General features: G+C 41.0%; 1 protein-coding gene across 1 annotated transcript; it reads left to right on the top strand.

Moving 5' to 3' along the window:
* The first annotated feature begins 6594 nt into the window (after positions 1 to 6594).
* Positions 6595 to 11476, top strand: LOC124152182 (ankyrin-3-like). The gene is made up of 2 exons (XM_046525022.2): positions 6595 to 6855; positions 9475 to 11476. Exon 2 carries the CDS (start codon positions 10129 to 10131, stop codon positions 11329 to 11331), a length of 1203 nt encoding a protein of 400 aa, XP_046380978.2. The 5' UTR covers positions 6595 to 6855; positions 9475 to 10128; the 3' UTR covers positions 11332 to 11476.
* Positions 11477 to 19552: the final 8076 nt, after the last annotated feature.

Raw genomic sequence — 19552 nt, 5'->3', positions numbered from 1 at the left:
CTTGTTTAATTAAAAGACGCCATCCAGAAATCATGATTTTTCAAACATTACTAAGGCATGCTTGTCGCTATGACAACACACGTGCTAAGATATAAGACTTATTGTTCATGCTAAGAAGTGAGACATGAAACGACGAGACACGGACAATCTATTCATGATGCATATGATGTATTGTACACACAAACTCTCTCAGATGTTCAGATGTTCCTGACACCGATCAAATGTTCCTGGTACCGATCACATGTTCCTGACACCGATCAAATGTTCCTGGTACCGATCAAATGTTCCTGGTACCGATCACATGTTCCTGACATCGATCAACAGTTCCTTGTACCGATCAAATGTTCCTGACACCGATCACATGTTCCTGACACAGATCAAATGTTCCTGACACCGATCAAATGTTCCTGACACCGATCAAATGTTCCTGGTACCGATCACATGTTCATGACACTGATCACATGTTCCTGACACCGATCAAATGTTCCTGGTTGCAGATAAAATGTTCCTGGTGCCAATCAAATGCTCCTGATACCAAGCAAACGTTCCTGGTACCGAGCACATTTTATAATACGGATCAAACTTTCCCGATACCGATCGATTCTGATACTCAAGGACGTCAACCACACGTCATAAGACGCAGCAAGTTGACTGACTTGGGAATCGGCAACATGGCATCTTCGGGCGATGAAATTTGAAGCAAATCTCTAATCTGATGTTATCAGTGTATTGTCAGTTTTAATTAAGTCGTGACTCGCCATCGTCCATCGCAATGTCAGTGCAACGTTTGGCATTGGTATAACACGCTGGCGTTTTGTAAACGATTAGTGATGTGGCTTTTTTTCAAATTGTCACCAGCTAATATATATTTCAATTTCGTCTTTCACTGAAATAATCTTTGATGTGATAAAGCTCTAGGTATATATACAAACCACCATACATCGTAAGGGTTTCAGTAAGAATTTTTTTTAAATAGATCCAACTTTCGTTTCCCAAAATGTTGGTCTTGATTTGTAGGAGGTAAGTAAACGAAAATGGTTACCGGAAAGACCACATACACTCTGAACGGGATTGAATGAATGGGCGACTTACACAGACTGACAGGCGATCTTACGATTCTCCATGTTAAAGTAAGGGTGTTACGATAACTTAGCGCTAAGATCACTTGTGGAACAAGGCCTTGGGCTTGTAACGAACAATCTTGGGATAATAAAAATCTAAAGATCCTGCACAATCTTGGATTATGATATAAACGTAAGATGTTCTGGCCTCTGTATCAGTCAGATCACGGCTAACCCGTAAGGGTCTTGTGTACTGCTTTTCTTCGTGCTGGCCCTTGTTGACGGAGGATGGACTGGATGGGTTGCTCAGAGTCCCTGCAAAAGCATATATAGGGGCCACAATCGTAAGATTGTTTCTACGATCCTGGAATATGATAATATTCCAGGATTGTACAGGAAATCGTATGAGTTCTTTTATCCCAAGATTGTATTAACAGACCCACGTACATAAAGCGATCTTATTGATTGGGCTATTGCAGCGTTATGTTACGACAGTAAGCACTTTACTTTGTGCAAATGGTTCACTGTGATGAATTTCATCTCTCTTGAGAATGACGACCTGTCTCCTATTTGTGGATAGTTTGGAAGATTTGGCGGTATATTAAATCCCTAAGTCCGCAATAAGAACAAAATAAGTCAAAATATATCCCGATTTTTACATGCATCGAATACTTATACAGAAGTTATTGATTTTAACAAAGTAGGACTCTGTGTTGAGAGTTTTAAGGCTTGAAGAATTGGAAAAGAGCCTATTCAGAGGTACAATTAAGAAACTGGTTATGGCTAAATATGGGTGTCTATATATCATGGTCGCAACAGTCACATTGGCAATATACTATGGAAGCGCCCCAGTGTCACATTCAAAATATCCGGAGGTGTGGTAAAAAAATGTTAAAAAACAACACAAGGCGTCATCAATATAAAATGACCCAGGTACATCAAAATACAGACTAATTATACATTAGTATCCATACTTAGACAGGAACAAAGAAAACGGGAACGTTACGTTTTTGCATTGACAGACAGTTAAACCAGTTGAGCACACGTCACCGATGTTAATTCTTCCTGACCTCACTAATGGCAATGTGAGTACTATTATAATGGTTGCCAATGGCGGTTTGACGTGAACGGTAATGTTTGAAATATTTAATACTCATTGACATTGTTCCCTATTTCCCGATGTATGTACATATCGTGCCTTGAAAGTTCATTGTACGACAACACGGTCACTTTCTGTATACAATGGCATTTTGTATATACTCACGTGGTGGTATGACGGATATATATTAAACCGATCACATGTAACAAACAGTATCTATCCGCCCTTAAGTGACAGATACAAAATGTTACACGTAATTTGTCTTTACACAGGAAGGATTTATTTGGAAAAAATGATTTAAGAATAATCATCAAATCGGATGCTTGATATACTTAACATGCGTAAAATGTTGTTTTTTATTATTTTTGTGGGGAAGTCTGTAGGTATGTGATGTTGGCTATGCATTTTGTACGAAAATAAACATTTCTCTTCAAGAAGCATGAATTGTATCCTGAAAGGTCGGTTGTCAACACAACCGATATATCGATATATGGTAAAATCTTTTGTGCTTATATGAAATTGAATATTAAAATGTTCACGAGCATGGTTCCTGTGGAAATGGTTAACTCAGGATGAATTGCTAGTAAGTCGGGGTTTGTCAACAGTGTGGACATGCTTTTTTGTAAACCTGCTGCTTTCATATTTGCATTGAAACAAGAAACTGTTGCAAAGGTCGATTTTGTGTAACTTTGTTTTAGGTAACTGAGCTTACATATTGCAATTACATGTTCTTTATAATGAAGGTGAATCAGTGATGGGGCGCCTGTTTCTGTCATGTATGTATGTTTTGTATACTAACAGTCAATGATGTAAATGTTATTGAATAAAGCATTAGGAAACGTCAGCTTGTCTTTTTGTTTACTTGTTTTACTGATTTGTTTTCTGAATGCTTTAAAGGATGCAGGTACTTAATTTTTTAACGCTTTAAGTTAAGTCCTAGATTTGCCTTGATTACGAACTGTCGAGCAAAAGAAATTATACACCCATGTTTGGTGGTTGCTAGAAATAGAACAAACAAGAAATCGCCATTTGATGGTGATGTTTGTTTGTTTGTTGTTTAACGCCGCACTCAGCAATATTCCAGCTATATGACGGCGGTCTGTAAATAATCGAGTCTGGACCAGACAATCCAGTGACTGACATCACGAGCATCTATCAACGCAATTAGGATACGATGACATGTATCAACCAAGTCAGCGAGCCGGTCCACCCGATCCCGTTAGTCGCTTATTACGACAAGCATAGTCGCCTTTTACGGCAAGCATGGGTTGCTGAAGACCTATTCTACCCCGGATCTTCACGGATCCGATGGTGATGTATTTGATACGTGTATCATAGTTGTTTTTTGGACATAAAGTTTCCAATTTTTCGGCGAATGTTTTCAGTCAATTAACGTTTTTGATAACGTTTTGAATTTTTTGGTCAAATCCGTATATTGAAGTGTATACTTTCTTTTGCCCGTAAGTGTATGTTTGGCAGCACACGTCGTGGGTTTAATCAAACTTGGTAAACACTCACTCACTCACTCACTCACTCACTCACTCACTCACTCACTTGCGGTAAATGTAAGCACTTGGATTATATGGTACGTGTTTATGGCAAACAAACTCTTGAATGGGTTAGTTTCATATGAAATCATGGCGATATAGACGTAAGGAGTTCATCTTAATACGATCACTCTTTCCCTGTATTGGGGTTGGATGACTGTTGTTTCTCCACTGATGCATCTGTTGTCTGTTATTTTCATTTGAAAATCAATCAACGCATGTGTGTCCAAACAATGTCCGCCTACACATTCTAACATAATTCTACATGGCGGTTGAGATTCTACCTATCGCCGTATCGTCCAAAGATACCACGATAAAGTGATACTATGATACGATATTGCGATATAATACAGCGATGTTGCTATTCAGCCAAAAAGGAAATAGCTATAACATGCAGCGACGAAGCGGTAACACGACACAACATGATGACAACACGACACGACACGACACGACACGACACGACACGACATGGCGACAATACGAAACGACATACTGACAACACGACACAAAGTGGCGACAATACGAAACGACATACTGATAATACGACACGACATGGCAACAACACGACACGACATTCTGATAACACGCCACGACATGGCAACGACACGACATTCTGACAACACGACACAAAGTGGCGACAATACGACACGACATACTGATAACACGACACGACATGGCAACAACACGACACGACATACTGATTACATGCCACGACATGGCAACATCACCACACGACATACTGATTACACGCCACGACATGGCAACATCACCACACGACATACTGATAACACGACACGACATGGCAACAACACGACACGACATACTGATAACACGACACGACATGGCAACAACACGATACGACATACTGATAACACGACACGACATGGCAACAACACGACACGACATTCTGATAACACGCCACGACATGGCAACAACACGACACGACATACTGATTACACGCCACGACATGGCAACATCACGACACGACATACTGATAACACGCCACGACATGGCAACAACACGACACGACATACTGATAACACGCCACGACATGGCAACAACACGACACGACATTCTGATAACACGACACGACACGACACGACACGACATGGCGACAACACGACACGACATGGCGATAACACGACACGACATGGGGACAACACGACACGACTTAAAGCTATCGCAATATCACCTCGTATCACCTCCATTCATGTGGTCAAGGGGCGGTGGGGTAGCCTAGTGATTAAAGCGTTCGCTCGTCACGCCGAAAACCCGGGTTCGATTCCCCAAATGGGTACAATGTGTGAAGCCCATTTCTGGTGTCCCAGGCCGTGATATTCCTTATAATATTGCTAAAAGCGTCGTAAACTCGTTCACTCACTCATGTGGTCTACAAAAAGCCAATCTTTATGTCTTTATGTTATGTTTATGTTCCAAACGATAAAAGTCTGAATTATTAAAGATAAGTACGGGAATTTAATGCAGAATTGTTTTAAAAAATTTATACATTACTCGGTCCATATATATCTTTGTATTTATTGATTTTATAGTACGCACATCTCAGTGAGCTGATGAAACATCACTTAACACGAACAATCCTCCACTTTGTTCACGGAATGTATGAGTGAGTGACTTCGGTTCTAGCCGCGTTTAATTGCATTACATCACGGCTGGCCGGCTTATATGGGTTGGGAGCCTGAAATTTTGCAGGTCGGGGATCGTGCAGACAAACCGAGAATCATAACCAGGCCGAATTCGGGACACGATCAGATGAATCAGGTCAAAGAAAATTGCGGCGCGTCTGACAATTGGTTAACTGCGGTTACCACGTCCCCTCATCCTTTCAAGGTTTTCTATCAGAACTGAGGGTTAAGGATTGACCCGTTTGGAAAATGTGCCAGTGCCCGCTGTAAGATTTACAGCGCACTTCTACATCTGATTCGCCCTAAATAATATATTACTTTGAAAATTTATATACAAATCGCTTCCTTAATCACTTACTTCATTTATTCCTTTATTATCATTATTATTATTATTATTATTATTATTATTGTTATTTTTATTTTTATTAATATTTCCTCGAAATTTAATTTTGAATAAAGTGTCTAGACTGAAAACAAAAACTGGAACGGGTTCTCAAAACTAGATGTCGCCCTTAGGAAACTATATTGGTATTGTTTTTGATCTGACACCCTCTTTCAAAATTCATTACCGCCGAAACAGAACATACGTATTCGAGGGTCAGTTTTGGTAGGGGGATTTATAAATATTTTAGGATTGGAATCAATAGGAGATGTAGATGTAAAATGCTCATAATATTTATCACTGGTCTGTCTGGGTCACACTCGATTAATGAATGCCACGATATTCAACAAACAAACACCTAAGAACATATATTGTACATGAAATTTATATGATATGTGCTTCCATTCTGTTAGTCGGAGTATGCCCCTTCACATTATGGAATATGACTCATAATGTTATTCCGGAAAGAGTGGGTAGAATTGGTAGAGTGAGTGAGTATAGTTTAAGACCGCTTCGAACAATTTTACAGTGTCAGTTTTATGTTGAGGAAAACCCGAAGTGATGCAGATCTTTTATGAAACTAACGAACGCGGGTATTGTGCTGACACACCTAGAAACATAATCGGGGTGATCGAACCGTTATCCGAACCCTATATATATATATATATATATATATATATATATATATATATATATATATGCAAGTGTTGTATGTTTCATACAAACATGGTTATAATTAAAATATGAATACCTATCAGTTTCAAACCAAGAGGTTTGTTCAGATCGCAAACAATGGAAACATTGCTAAAGGGACGTAACTCCAACCATTCGCGCTGTTTCGTTACCAATGCACTTCAATTGACTTATTGCGTCAGCTACGGGAACACCTACCTTTCGATCGCCGGATCCATGGCAGATCAATCTGCTTAAATGATAATAGTGTAAGAGAGGACCTATTCTGTGACCGTGTGTGAAAACTTATAAAAGCTTACAGATTAGATTGACACACATAAAAACGCGGATATTTTATGGCAACTTTTTTTAGAATAAGATGGACGGAGTTACTTCCCTTGCGCTATTGATTCCCAAGCAGCCACCAGTTGGGCCGAGGCACAAAGACAAGGTAAAGAGTAACTGTTTATAATTTTACTTTTTAATTCATTTGACAGCTAAGCAAGATCTTAAAGGTTAGTGACCAACATATGATTAATGGAAAACGAAACAGGGTGAATCAAATTAGTTCATTTATCGCAATAAATATATTCTAAATTTAGACGACACGTAATATGAGTCGCAACTTCTGTTTTGTTATGTCAAGCTGTAGTATCACAAGGGGGAAAATATCCCACGAACTCTGTCTTTTTGGTTTTGTAAATGAATATGTGAATCTGGGTATTGGTATGTATGTCAGCGAGGAACAGAAATGCGGTCACTGGGTCATTGACCCAGTTAAGGAAAAGATTTTACTGCCGTTTCTATCAATAGTGCTCGTAATAGACGCTATCTAAGGGACCGATCATTTAATATTCTGGACAGAATAATATTTTGGGCACTGCTTCCAATTTCTCCTTTTGAAAGGGGTAGGCAACAATATCTTGAGGACCCACGACACAGTTTTTTGTCAAGACATCCAGTGAACATTGATAGGTTTTGTTTTTTTGTAAAACTCGAGTCAGAAAATCACAATGGGAATATGAACCCGTCCCTTGCAATTATGCTACAGTTGATTCAGCCCGTGACCTCGTCTGTCTCAGAGTACCTTACCCAAATATTTCCCTTTCGCCCAGGCCTTACTGTCATGGGATAGCCCTAAACGAAGCAAGTCTAGATTGTCCAGGGGTTCTGAAACTCAGTGGGGCTCCTTTTCCACTTTAAAGGGGCACTGATCTAACGCAATTCCCCGGGACTGGTTGTTGCCTTTGTTATTGTTTTTTCCCAGTAAATACCCGGATGTATAGCAGAAATCTAGACTAGTTCGCGACCTCTGCTGCGCCTTTCGTAAGCGCATTAGTCACTTTTATGGATAGTAATAAGGGCGTATGGTCACATTGATCAACAAAATGAAATACAGTTTTCGAGATAATAAGGAAATGTAGGTATCTTTGTGAGTAGCATCGGTAATGGTGACGAAGTTTTGATAAGTCACTTGCTTGGTAATTTTGCGATTTTTGTTTACACTATTTTGACTTGCAACACAAAGTATATATTTCACCTGAGCATATGCTTTTTTTATAGTGTGTATATTTTTTTACTGTCAAATGTGTAACAAATTTATTAAACGTCTAAATATTCAGTTATTTTACAAAGTGACTGAAAAACATTTCCATCAAATATACGAGAAAACGTGGATGACAACAAGGGAGTAGTAATCGTATTATCGACGCAAGCCGAAATCCGAAAATGCTTTCACTGCATGGATACTGTTTTTAGTATTAAACTATACCATCTGGGGTATTTCCAAATGACGACATCCGATGAGCTCCCTTGTTCTTTTTGTCTGTTTGTTTAGGCTGAAGAAATGAATTTACATGCGCCCTTTGTCGAAATCTTTATAGATCACAGTTAACCAATCAGTGTTCAAAAATGCGTAAAAAAAATATTGCCTCCAGCCTCCAAGTTTATTTAGCTGTCCTTGCAGACGGTACCCCAGTCTCTGGTCACGCTCAGTTGCGTTGCGTATCATCCGGGTACTCACGGGGGGAAAAACAATAACAAAGGCAACAACCAGTCCGTTAGATCAGTGCCCCTTTAAATGTAGTTGCTTGTTTCTATCACCAATATATATTCTCAGAGCGTTAGTCTAAGAGTGACGTTGTGACTGTATCTGACATACAAACTGTGCAGATACATATAGTCAAGTCCCGTAAATCCGACATCGATGGTTGCACATGATTATGTCGGATTAACGAGTATGTCGGATAAACGAAATCAATTAGTAGTATCAACGTTCGTGATGTATTTGTCTTCTTGCGATTTCCTCCCAAATAGTTAATAGTTGTTTATCTCTGTTACATCAAAACATCACTCGGCTTCAAACTACCAACTCAAAATATAGAATTTTTTTTGTATATTTAATGCCCGACTCGGCAATATTCCAGGTTAATGATGACGGTATGTAAATAATCAAGTCTAGACCAAACAATCCAGTGATTGATATCATGAGCATCAATCCACTTAAATGGGATACAATGACATACAATCAACCAAGACCACCCGATCCAAATAGCTACATTTTACCACAAGCATTGGTTGTTAGGGATCTATATAGTCTTACCCATAATCCCCACAGGTGAATAGTGAGTGAGTGAGTAAGTGAGGTTTTACGCCTACTTTAGCAATACCACGGCGGGGGACGCCAGAAATAGGCATCACACATTGTACTCATGCGGGAATCGAACCTGGGGCTTTGGCATGACGAGTGAACGCTTTAACCAATACACTACCCCAGCGCCCCCATGGGTGAATAAGAATGGAGTACATTAAAGGATTTATGTCATAAATTGTTTGTTGGAGCATGCCAATAAAGATGCTCCTAAAATATTGTATTGAAATAAACTTAACCATTAATTTAATTACTGTTTATGAAATTCACCCAACGATACACAAATAGTGTTTCATTATCAATTGCAATTTTGAAAGCTGTCGTTTATGTTAACCTGGATTCAGCCCACGAACGTCACGTGTCCGCTATAATCTATACGTGACATTAAAGATAATGCTATGATTGTTAATTATATTTCAGGAACATGTTTAGCATCTAGATTGTTCAGCATCAGCATCCACAGTCACAGTCAGCCGTACTTTACACCACTGTCCCACCGCCCGGGCACACTTATTCATGAACGTGCGTGATCCAGTTTTACAACTCTGCGACAGCCGGGCTGCATGGACTTTCCACAGAAACGACGCAGCTGTGAAAAAAGAAGGATTATGAGCCATGACCTATGGCAAGTAACGGGATCAATGGTGTCCAGCTGTTTAAAAAAAGCATTATGATGTGTTTTTGCCAAACTGTCAAGTTAAAAACACCGATGACACTTTCAAAGGAGATGATACACCTGGCCGCCAAGGATGTGTACAGACTTATCGTATGATGCAAATTGCAATTGGGCTTGAATACTCAATACTCACAGGAAACCTGAACTATTTTCCATATTGAATGCAAGAAGTGGCATGTGGTTGTAACAGAATAGATTTATATGTGTGATATATTAATTTTCAGAAGCGAGTATACACGTAGTCCACAACGCGAAGGTGATATTCAATGAAGTTTAGGGTCTCCGCTGAAGGTGTTAATCGAATAGATGACTTTGGGAACTGTAAGCCATATTCAGCCGTGTATCTGAGTATATGCTAAGCTGACAAATGTACATATAACATAGTAAGTGTTATTGCCATGGATACCTCGGAGGGTGCCAAATCAGGGGTACAAATGGAGAGTCATGTTCGAAATATTTCACCAGGATGTCCTGACCAACATCACAACCCTGTTCAGTTTCCAGACACAGAATCATGCCAAGAAAACAGATGCCATGAACGCGACAATGAAATGAAGCCAACAAAACCCAGCCTAGACGAATGGAACGAGTTGACCAAATTCATAAGAAACAATAACCTTGAAAACGTAAGGCTTTGGTTCGAGTCTCGGGGTTTAGGTTCAAATGCCAAAGACCTCTGGAACATCAATTCCTATTGGCCTCTTCAGACTGCTGCGGAAACTGGATGTGTTGCCATTTTGGATGCTCTACTTGAGTACGGGTTCGATGCTTCGGGGTCCTTCTTTGGGGACGGTCTGGTTCAGTGTGCTTCAACTAATGGCCACGTTGGAATGATCAGAAGATTGAGTCAGCTTGGCCTACCATTAACGTCCAACGAAGACTATGGGTTCACGCATTTACACTACGCCGCAAAGAGCGGTGGTGATAATTCCCGCGCGATCCAGTATCTGAAGCAAAGAGGGATTGACCCCAACTCTAAGAACTGGTTCGGCGAGACTGCGCTACATGTAGCTTCCGGTGAAGGATCGATCCATAACGTGCATGCTTTGATAGAGGCTGGAGCGTCTGTGAACATTAGAACCACAAGAGGGATATCTCCTTTGTATAGGGCATTAAAGAGAGATGGCGAGGTTCTGGATCATGTGGAGACGCTTCTTGAAGCTGGTGCTGTTTCCCTCTGGACACCAAGCAAATATTGCGAGTTCCATGCAGCCAGTAAAGTAAAGAACCTGTCTGTGATTTCGTTACTCGTGTCTATGAACTTCTATATGACAGGCGAGGGTTGTGGCTGGGAGGACAGTCCCTTGTATAACCTTGCCATGATGGCCAACTCAGACAGAGAGCAGGCCATTGATATCACCATCAGGGGTGGTTATGATATCAAGCCCGATTTGGCATGGATACTGGACGATAGACACTATCCCGCCTTCTTTGAGAAGGAAGCCCTTAGAAAGCAGTTGATGTTTTATGCAACTAACCCAATGACTCTGGTACAGATGAGTTGTGTGGTGATACGGAAGGTGTTGGGTCCATCATTGCCAGCCACGTTGCCGTCTCTGCCTTTACCAGAAAGACTTAGAGATTGTGTAAGAATCCGTTGATGTCCTACATGGCCATGGTGTCTTCTTCAAGTGAGTGAGTGGTTGGTTGGTTGGCTGTTTTGTTGTTTTACGCCGCACTCAGCAATATTCCAGCTATATGACGGCGGTCTGTAAAATAATCGAGTCTGGACCAGACAATCCAGTGATTGATATCATGCGCATCGGTCCACGCAATTGGGACCGATGACAAGCATTAACCAAGTCAGCGAGCCTGACCACCCGATCCCGTTAGTCGCCTTTTACGACAAGCATGGGTTGCTGAAGACCTATTCTACCCCGGAATCTTCACGGGTCGTGTGGTGAATGAGTGAGTTGTGTTTAACCCAGTGAGAGCCCAATGTGATGTAGGTTTTACTACTTTGGTGTTTGTTTAACGGCGCACTCAGCAATAGTCCAGTTAATGACGGTAGTGTGTAAATACTAGAAATCGAGTCTGGGCCAAACAATCCAGTGATTGAAACCGAGCATTGACCTACGCAAATGGGATAAGTGGCATCAGCCAAGTCAGCGAGCCTGACCACCCGATCCCGTTAGTCGACTCTTAGGTTGCTGGGCTGCCGAAGACCAATTCTAACACAGATGGGACCATGGGATTCCCACGGGCTTGTCAACCCAAGGATCATAATCAGGGCGAATTGCAGCGCCTTGGACGATTTGACCATCCGCTCCCCTTGAATTTCCAAAGAACATTGTCTAGGTAAACTTGAACCTCATTTATGTGACCGGTTATTCCACAGGTCTCGACCGAAGTGCCATATCATTCATCAAACTCGTATCTTTCCATAATCCACTAAAGTGTCCATGGTAACGAGTAAGGGCGGTGTTGGGGAGGAGCCCGGTATTAACTTTGTCTCCCTGAACACGTGAATATGTTCATCGAGTATAATTTGTAAATAATTATTGACAAAGTAATCTTGATTTATTGTACGGAACAAACCATTTCTAAGAACGCAAAACCATTTCGTCCGTTGTAGGTAGAACATATGCATCTGTTAAATGTCTTTCTTTATTTCATGTTATCAGTTATTCAAAGCAAATTCAATAGGATTTGTTTACTTTTATGTTACTTCTGACATATCAGCGGACACGTGTATGTAATTACGCCTCCAAATAAGTCATTTAGTGCCATCTGATATAGTGCCATATGTACAGTCGAACCTCACTTATCCGTACACTTGCATTTTTTCAAATATTGTCCGGATAAACGAGTTTCCGGATATCTGATTCCCTTGTTAACTGACCAATTACCCCCCTACCCAAATTCTGCCGAGGTATGTGTGAGTGAGTGAGTGAGTATGGTTTTACGCCGCTTTTAGCAATATTCCAGCCATATCACGGCGGGGGACACCTGAAATGAGCGGCTTCAAACGTTGTACCCATGTCGGGAATCGAACCCGGGTCGTCAACGTGACGAGCGAACGCTTTAACCATTGGGCTACCCGACCGCCCGAAGTATGTGTGAAATGAATTGTAGAAGTATCATATGTGAATACTCGACCAATCAGTATATAAAATACATTGTGCTGTACAGACCTACGCCACAGGGCTGTGACAACGCCGTTAATTATTGAAAACAGCTGGTGCTGGAAGGAACGCATTTAGCCTGGTTGATAATACGCTTGTTTTGTATACGCGATGTGAGGGAGAGGTTGGGGCAACCTGCCACACATAGACATTAATTACAATCGTGTTTACCTCCACGAGATGAAACTCATTGATGTGTGAAAAATGAAATATAGAAATATGTTATGCACGAATTTACCTTACATTATATTATAACCCTGACGGAAAAACGTACGAAACCAAATAGCTGGGCTTTCGCGTTTATCCACTATTATGAATCTTTGAATGGTTTTGGCTTGTGTGAAATCGTATACGTCCTACATATCAAAAGGTGAAAATTAACAATAACTTATATATGCCCTCCTTTCCTACACACATGCTGCAGGGCGTGGGACACAAATCAGCTCGGAACACCGTTTCAAAAGGTAGCGATTTAATGCAATAATCTACTGCAGGTGCATGCCGTTGTTGTCAGATGCAATCCATATATATATATATATATATATATATATATATATATATATATATATGACTGATCCCCCAACACACACACACACACATATATATATATATATATATATGTATATATATATATATATATGCAGATATATGACTGATGCGCCCCCCCCCCCCCCCCCCACACACACACACATACATACACATTTATATATATATATAGTTGTGTGTGTGTGTGTGTGTGTGTGATCAGTTGTCACGTGAATAGTTTTACATTTGCCTCGAAATACAGGGTTACTTTTATTTTTGAGTGTCAGATGAAAGAACACTCGCTATTTTCTACTTTACATTACTTATGTTACTTTACCTATATGCAGCTGTCGTCGTTGGGGCCTTATATATCAAGACATTGGTAAGTTGTTATTTTTAATATGTAGCAGTTTGTTGTTAGTGACACACCTCCGGACTGGATTATGCATGCGAATGCGATGAAAATAAAGAAATTTGTGTGTGTGTGATATAAGTGTAATTTTATTTGTTGGAGGGGGAGAGAGAGAATAATGAAACATCGTTAGGGAACATCCATTTGTTTTTTATTGGAGAGTATTAATGAGAATTATGCCCCAAATGAATAGTTTGTTGGCAGTGGTATTTAAATGAAGAGTTGATTTAGCGGAAATTACCAGAACGTCAATATATTGTGTTAATAGTGAACATTATTAGATTGTATGATCTTACTTAGTAAATAAATAGTTTGTCGGATGCAGCTGGGAAACACAGATGCTCCCTTATCTAAATGGCACCTTTTAGGGTCATGAGAGATTTTTTTTTCGCCACAACAAAAGCATTTTATAAATATCCCACATACGTATACAACTTCGATATTTAAAAAGTAGTGTTAATCCATTGATTCATCTTTTCATACAATATACACATTAATTACACACACTCGAACACTATACACATTACAAGCAAACCGATGTTAATGCACACATACATATATAGATACCAGCCGAAAAAAGTAACTTGCCTTCATATAAAGTTCAATGAAAGTAAATTTGTTCTGAAACAAAATAATGCATCATTCAATACATATTCATGAAGACATCTTCTGGACTCTAAGGGAGTGGTTCACCGTTAGCATGTGCATGTTCATGCACAGCGCACAATTTGGATGTTTGTGTTTGTTGAGATACTCACACACGTTGTTATTTTTATAATGTGAACTGTACAAAATGGTTGTTTAGTTATCAGGTATTCATAAAAAGAGCCCTTTTATTTAGACGTAAAAAACGGAATCGATAGCAAACTGCCACATTAACAGCTCGGACAATTCCTGGTTTGAGACCAGTTAGTGGCAGATGCGTGCGCAACCGGTTGAGGGAGGACAAAATCCGGCCCCGAAATACAGCATCACGCCCAATTTTGCTTCAAAGTCAGGCACGCCAAGCTTTGTGTAGACTGCATCTGGGTGTCTGTGACAGTATACTGTACTAGATGAGTATTATACTACAGGTTCAATCACGTATAGTGAGGTGGCTTAGCGCCAGAATTTGCCTTTACTGTTACCCGGTGGAGGAAAACACCAAACTAAGCATGTTTTAGTGTGTTTGTTTGTTTGTTGTTTAACGCCGAACTCGGCAATAATCCAGCTATATGACTGCGGTCTGTAAATAATCGAGTCTGGACCATACAATCCAGTGATTTACATCATGAGCATCGATCCACGTAATTTGGATACAATGACATGCATCAAACCAAGTCAGCGAGCCTGACCACCCGATCCCGTTAGTCGCCTCTTACGGCAAGCATATTCGCTTTTTACGGCAAGCATGGGTTGCTGAAGACCTATTCTACCCCGAATCTTCACGGATCATCTTTGCATGTGAATGCATTCTATCATTATAATAAGTTTTAGGATAGTAGCCAGAAAATCCAATATGGTCGACAAACTGTTATTGCTTTTAAACTGTAATTTTTCAAAACTAATTTTATGATTTCATGTCATATATCAAATGAACGTTGTTTTTCGGTTCTTTAACGTACATGTGATATTTGTACTGTATTGTGCGCGTGAAACACGTACTGTCCCCTGGAAGGTGTAGTGTTTCCCGCCTGCTTGAGAAAGAACTTGCTCACAGTTTGGGTCCTTCATAACACTGACCATAAGCGTATTTCAGTTTCCTACCTAGACAAATTTTGGTGAACCGACACCATATTCACCTTCATCAGCTTCCAGGCATTCTCTCAAAGACAATTATGCCTACGTTCCAATTGTGGCACTGAAGGCAAATACTATTAATGTACCTAGATGTGCATGATGCTGTACTAGAGCTGCTTATTCGAGGTCAAGTCTCGGGAAAAGAACTCTTAGACAAGGACAATCTAAAGGTCGAGGATGCTGTTGAGTGGTCAACGGTTCCATTCACCCTCTCTGGATTATCCACCATCGTTACTCTTTTATGACAAAGCTGCCACACCAGCCATGGTTAAGTAGGGGATGAATGTGATTAGACAGGCTACGGAGTACTTGACCCTGGGCAGATTACTTTTAAATGCCTTGGTCAGCTCTTGTTTGTGAGGGGGCACGGGTGGCCCAGTAGTCTAAGGCGCCGCGATTCGCTGTGCAGAGTTGCGTCCCTTGGGCACGCCAGAAACCTATGATTGTGGGTTCGAATCCCGGTACGCCCCGATTATGTTTCTAGGTTTGTCAGCACCATACCCGAAGTGGTAAACGTCTGAGACCTGCATCACTTCGGGCTTTCCTCCCACATTAAGCTGACACGCCGCGATATAACTGGAATACTGTTAAAAGCGGCGTTAAAACCAACTCACTCACTCACTCACTCACTAACTCACTCACTCACTCTTGTTTGTGAAGGAAAGACGCCCTTGCTGCTTATAATTACATGGCTTTAGATCGGTAAATCATAAAATATACGTCATGTCGTCTGCACATTACTTGCCATTATACAAAATATGTTGAGACGTCAAAGTTTTGATCAAATGTAATATGGGTTTATGCCAAAAGGTTTTTAGGTTAAATCGGTAACTAAATGATATTCACTTTACCACGAAGCTATTCTGAAAGAATGATCTTAATTGAAACAAGGCATCAGACGCCCAGGATATTTCCGGTAGGTCTGTTTGTGTGACATAAAACGTCGTCGCATGACTCCAATAGATGTAAATAAATAATGAATCAAGATAGTAGTAAACACGAGACGTTTATATGAGCGTCGTTGAAAGATTACCCCGCCAGAGCAGTGTGTTGTGAAGGCGTCCAACCGCGCCGCGCCATCAATGCAGTTAATGGTCTAAGGGAGATAATCTTGTTATGATGTAACGTCCCTTGTATTGTGCTGATCGCATGGAGTTAGTGAGTAGGATTTAACGCCGCTTTAAACATTATTCCAATTGTATCGCGGCGTGTGTGGGAGGAAAGCCCAAAGTGAGGTCTCAGACGTTTACCACTTCGGTGAAACCCACGAGCACGGGTATGGTGCAGACAAACCTAGAAACATAATCGGGGCGAACCGGGTTCCGAACCCACAATCGTTGGTTTCGAGCGTGCCCAAGGGACGCAACTCTGCACAGCGAATCGCGGCGCCTTAGACGACTGGGTCCCCTGTGACCCGCTGACCGAATGGAATTCTTGGTGGGAGAGTGCCCGGCGCAGTGGAGACTTGGCGGGCCGCATGGCACTCTGGGTAGGAGAGTGTATTTTCGACTTGTTTGCCCTAAAGCGCTTGCGCTCCTCGCCGCACGACAGGCTGCTAGAAGGACTGGGTACAAGTCTAAAGATTAATTTCTTGCCACAGATGCCACTTTGGTAAAGTAGAACATGGTGTGTGAAGTTTGCACGTAGACCCTGCGTGAAGCTTTACAAGGGGCGTAACTTCGTTTGAAATTCTGGTTCCACTGTTATTACGCGCCGCAAGCTTCGCTCTTTCAGCCAGACAGGAGCACAGTCTAAGTGCCAAGCTTAATTACTTCCCTTTGACTACAAACGTTACCCCGTGAATTAAAATCGATTGAATTATCTCCCTTTGACCACGAGACAAACTTTGTAAGGTCGCACACTGAAGAGGTTTTTTTGGTTTGGTTTGTTGTTTAACGCCGCACTCAGCAATACTCCAGCTATATGACGACGGTCTGTAAATAATCGAGTCTGGACCAGACAATACAGTGATTAATATCGTGAGCATCGATCCACGCAATTGGGATCGATGACATGCATCAACCAAGTCAGCGAGACTGACCACCCGATCCCGTTAGTCGCCTTTTACGACAAGCATAGTCACCTTTTACGGCAAGCATGCGTTGCTGAATACCTTCACGGGTCTATATTGAAGAGACTGCATGTCAGATGATATATATTTGTTTTGAATTAAAGGGATTCGAACCAGTGCTTTATGTTTTATGTCTGAAGTAGGTCAATGGTTAGATTTTTTTTGCTTACAATATGACTTTGAGGTGATGGTTTCTGTTTTGTCTATAGGTGCTTTTCTCTGATGGATCCTTTTTTCACAATTGCGCTTAAATTTCTGTTTTCGGGCTCACCTTGCCCTTAATAGTCGACCAGACGTGTGTTTAAATTGTCAATTATTTGGTATAGATAGTCAAAGATTTTAATAGGTTTTCGGCAATGAGGATCCTTTTTCCCCTAGACGATTGGTAAAAACTTGGAGATGTGAAACATAAAGCATAAAAGTAAGAACGCCCTAACCTTAGCGCTAGGAAAGTTTAGTGGAACATATTTCTGAACAAACTGTTCATGTAAAAAAATCGAGCTAAACGAAGATCTGAGGACTTCCTTTGACGTAGATTGACGCTGTTCAAAAGGTACCTCCTCAATAGCGAGGCCTTTTCAATTGGAGATTTCAAGAAATGAAATGACTTTTGTTTGATTGTTTGTTGTTTAACGCCGCACTCAGCAATATTCCAGCTATATGACGGCGGTCTGTAAAGAATCGTGTCTAGGCCAAACAATCCAGTAATTGACATCATGAGCATCGATCCGAGCAATTGGGATCGATGACACGCATCAACCAAGTCAGCGAGGCTGACCACCCGATCTCATTAGTCGCCTTTTACAGCAAGCATGGGTTGCTGAAGACCTATTCCACCCCAGATCTGCATTGGTCTGATGTACTAGTACAACCCACGCAACAGTATGCTTGCCCTTTAACCCGGCCATAACTAGGTCAAATGAAAAGTCAGTCCTTACAGGGAGGATTAGACTAACATCTAGTCTCTGAAATGAACATATCGTACAGAAAAAACAGTTGTTCAGTTATCTTAATAAAAATATAATAAAAAGGGAGCCAAATGATTCTCTTCATTCCTGATACTGCAGTAATCTAGACTTGCTAAACATTATAGACTTGCAAGGGCTGTATTTGATATATATTTGTATCAGGATCTGTAAGACAGACTAAGGGAGGATATATAACTCATATAGACTCCCTTTTTTCATCCCAGGTCATTGTTACGTCAGTCCATCGAAGATCATAAGTGTCAATGTCGAGTGTAGGTCAAAAGTGATGGTTACACGTCAGTTCAGTGTTGGGCAAGTGACTATGTCACGCTTTTGTCCACGATCAGTTCTAATATGTTTGGGCTTCTCAATAAACACCATGCAGTCTAGTGTAAACGTCTAGGAAATCAGATTTCCTTATAGCAGTGCCTCTCATGAGTGAGTGAGTGAGTAAGTATGGTTTTGGTGAGATCAGCTGAATGAAAAGAAGATTGAGTCCTTGACTGTTTGAATCAAGATGGAAGACCTGCGCTGTCGTTGCTGTCATCATGTGACCTTTTCTGCTGATCAGCCATTACTTACATGACACCATATCACAATGAGTGAGTGAGGGAGTATGGTTTTCCGCCGCTTTTAGCAATATTCCAGCAATATCACGGCGGGGGCACCGGAAATGGGCTTCAGGCATTGTACCCATGTCGGGAATCGAACCCGGGTCTTCGGCGTGACGAGCAAACGCTTTAACCACTAAGCTACCCGACCGCCCCAGTGCCTCTCATGACGTCGGGTGATTCTTCAGGTAACTTACTATATTGACCGCAATCGTGGCTATTTATCAACTAGGTTCCGTCTTCGCAATACAATCAACTTGTTGAAACCACATCCACCATTGTTTTGATATTCACATGGTTATTTTGTGAATATAACACGGTTGCCATGACT

The sequence above is a fragment of the Haliotis rufescens genome, unplaced genomic scaffold (assembly GCF_023055435.1).
Source record: "Haliotis rufescens isolate VD_foot unplaced genomic scaffold, xgHalRufe1.0.p SCAF_4, whole genome shotgun sequence".
Taxonomy (NCBI): domain Eukaryota; kingdom Metazoa; phylum Mollusca; class Gastropoda; order Lepetellida; family Haliotidae; genus Haliotis; species Haliotis rufescens.
This window is presented reverse-complemented; position numbering and strand designations above follow the sequence as displayed.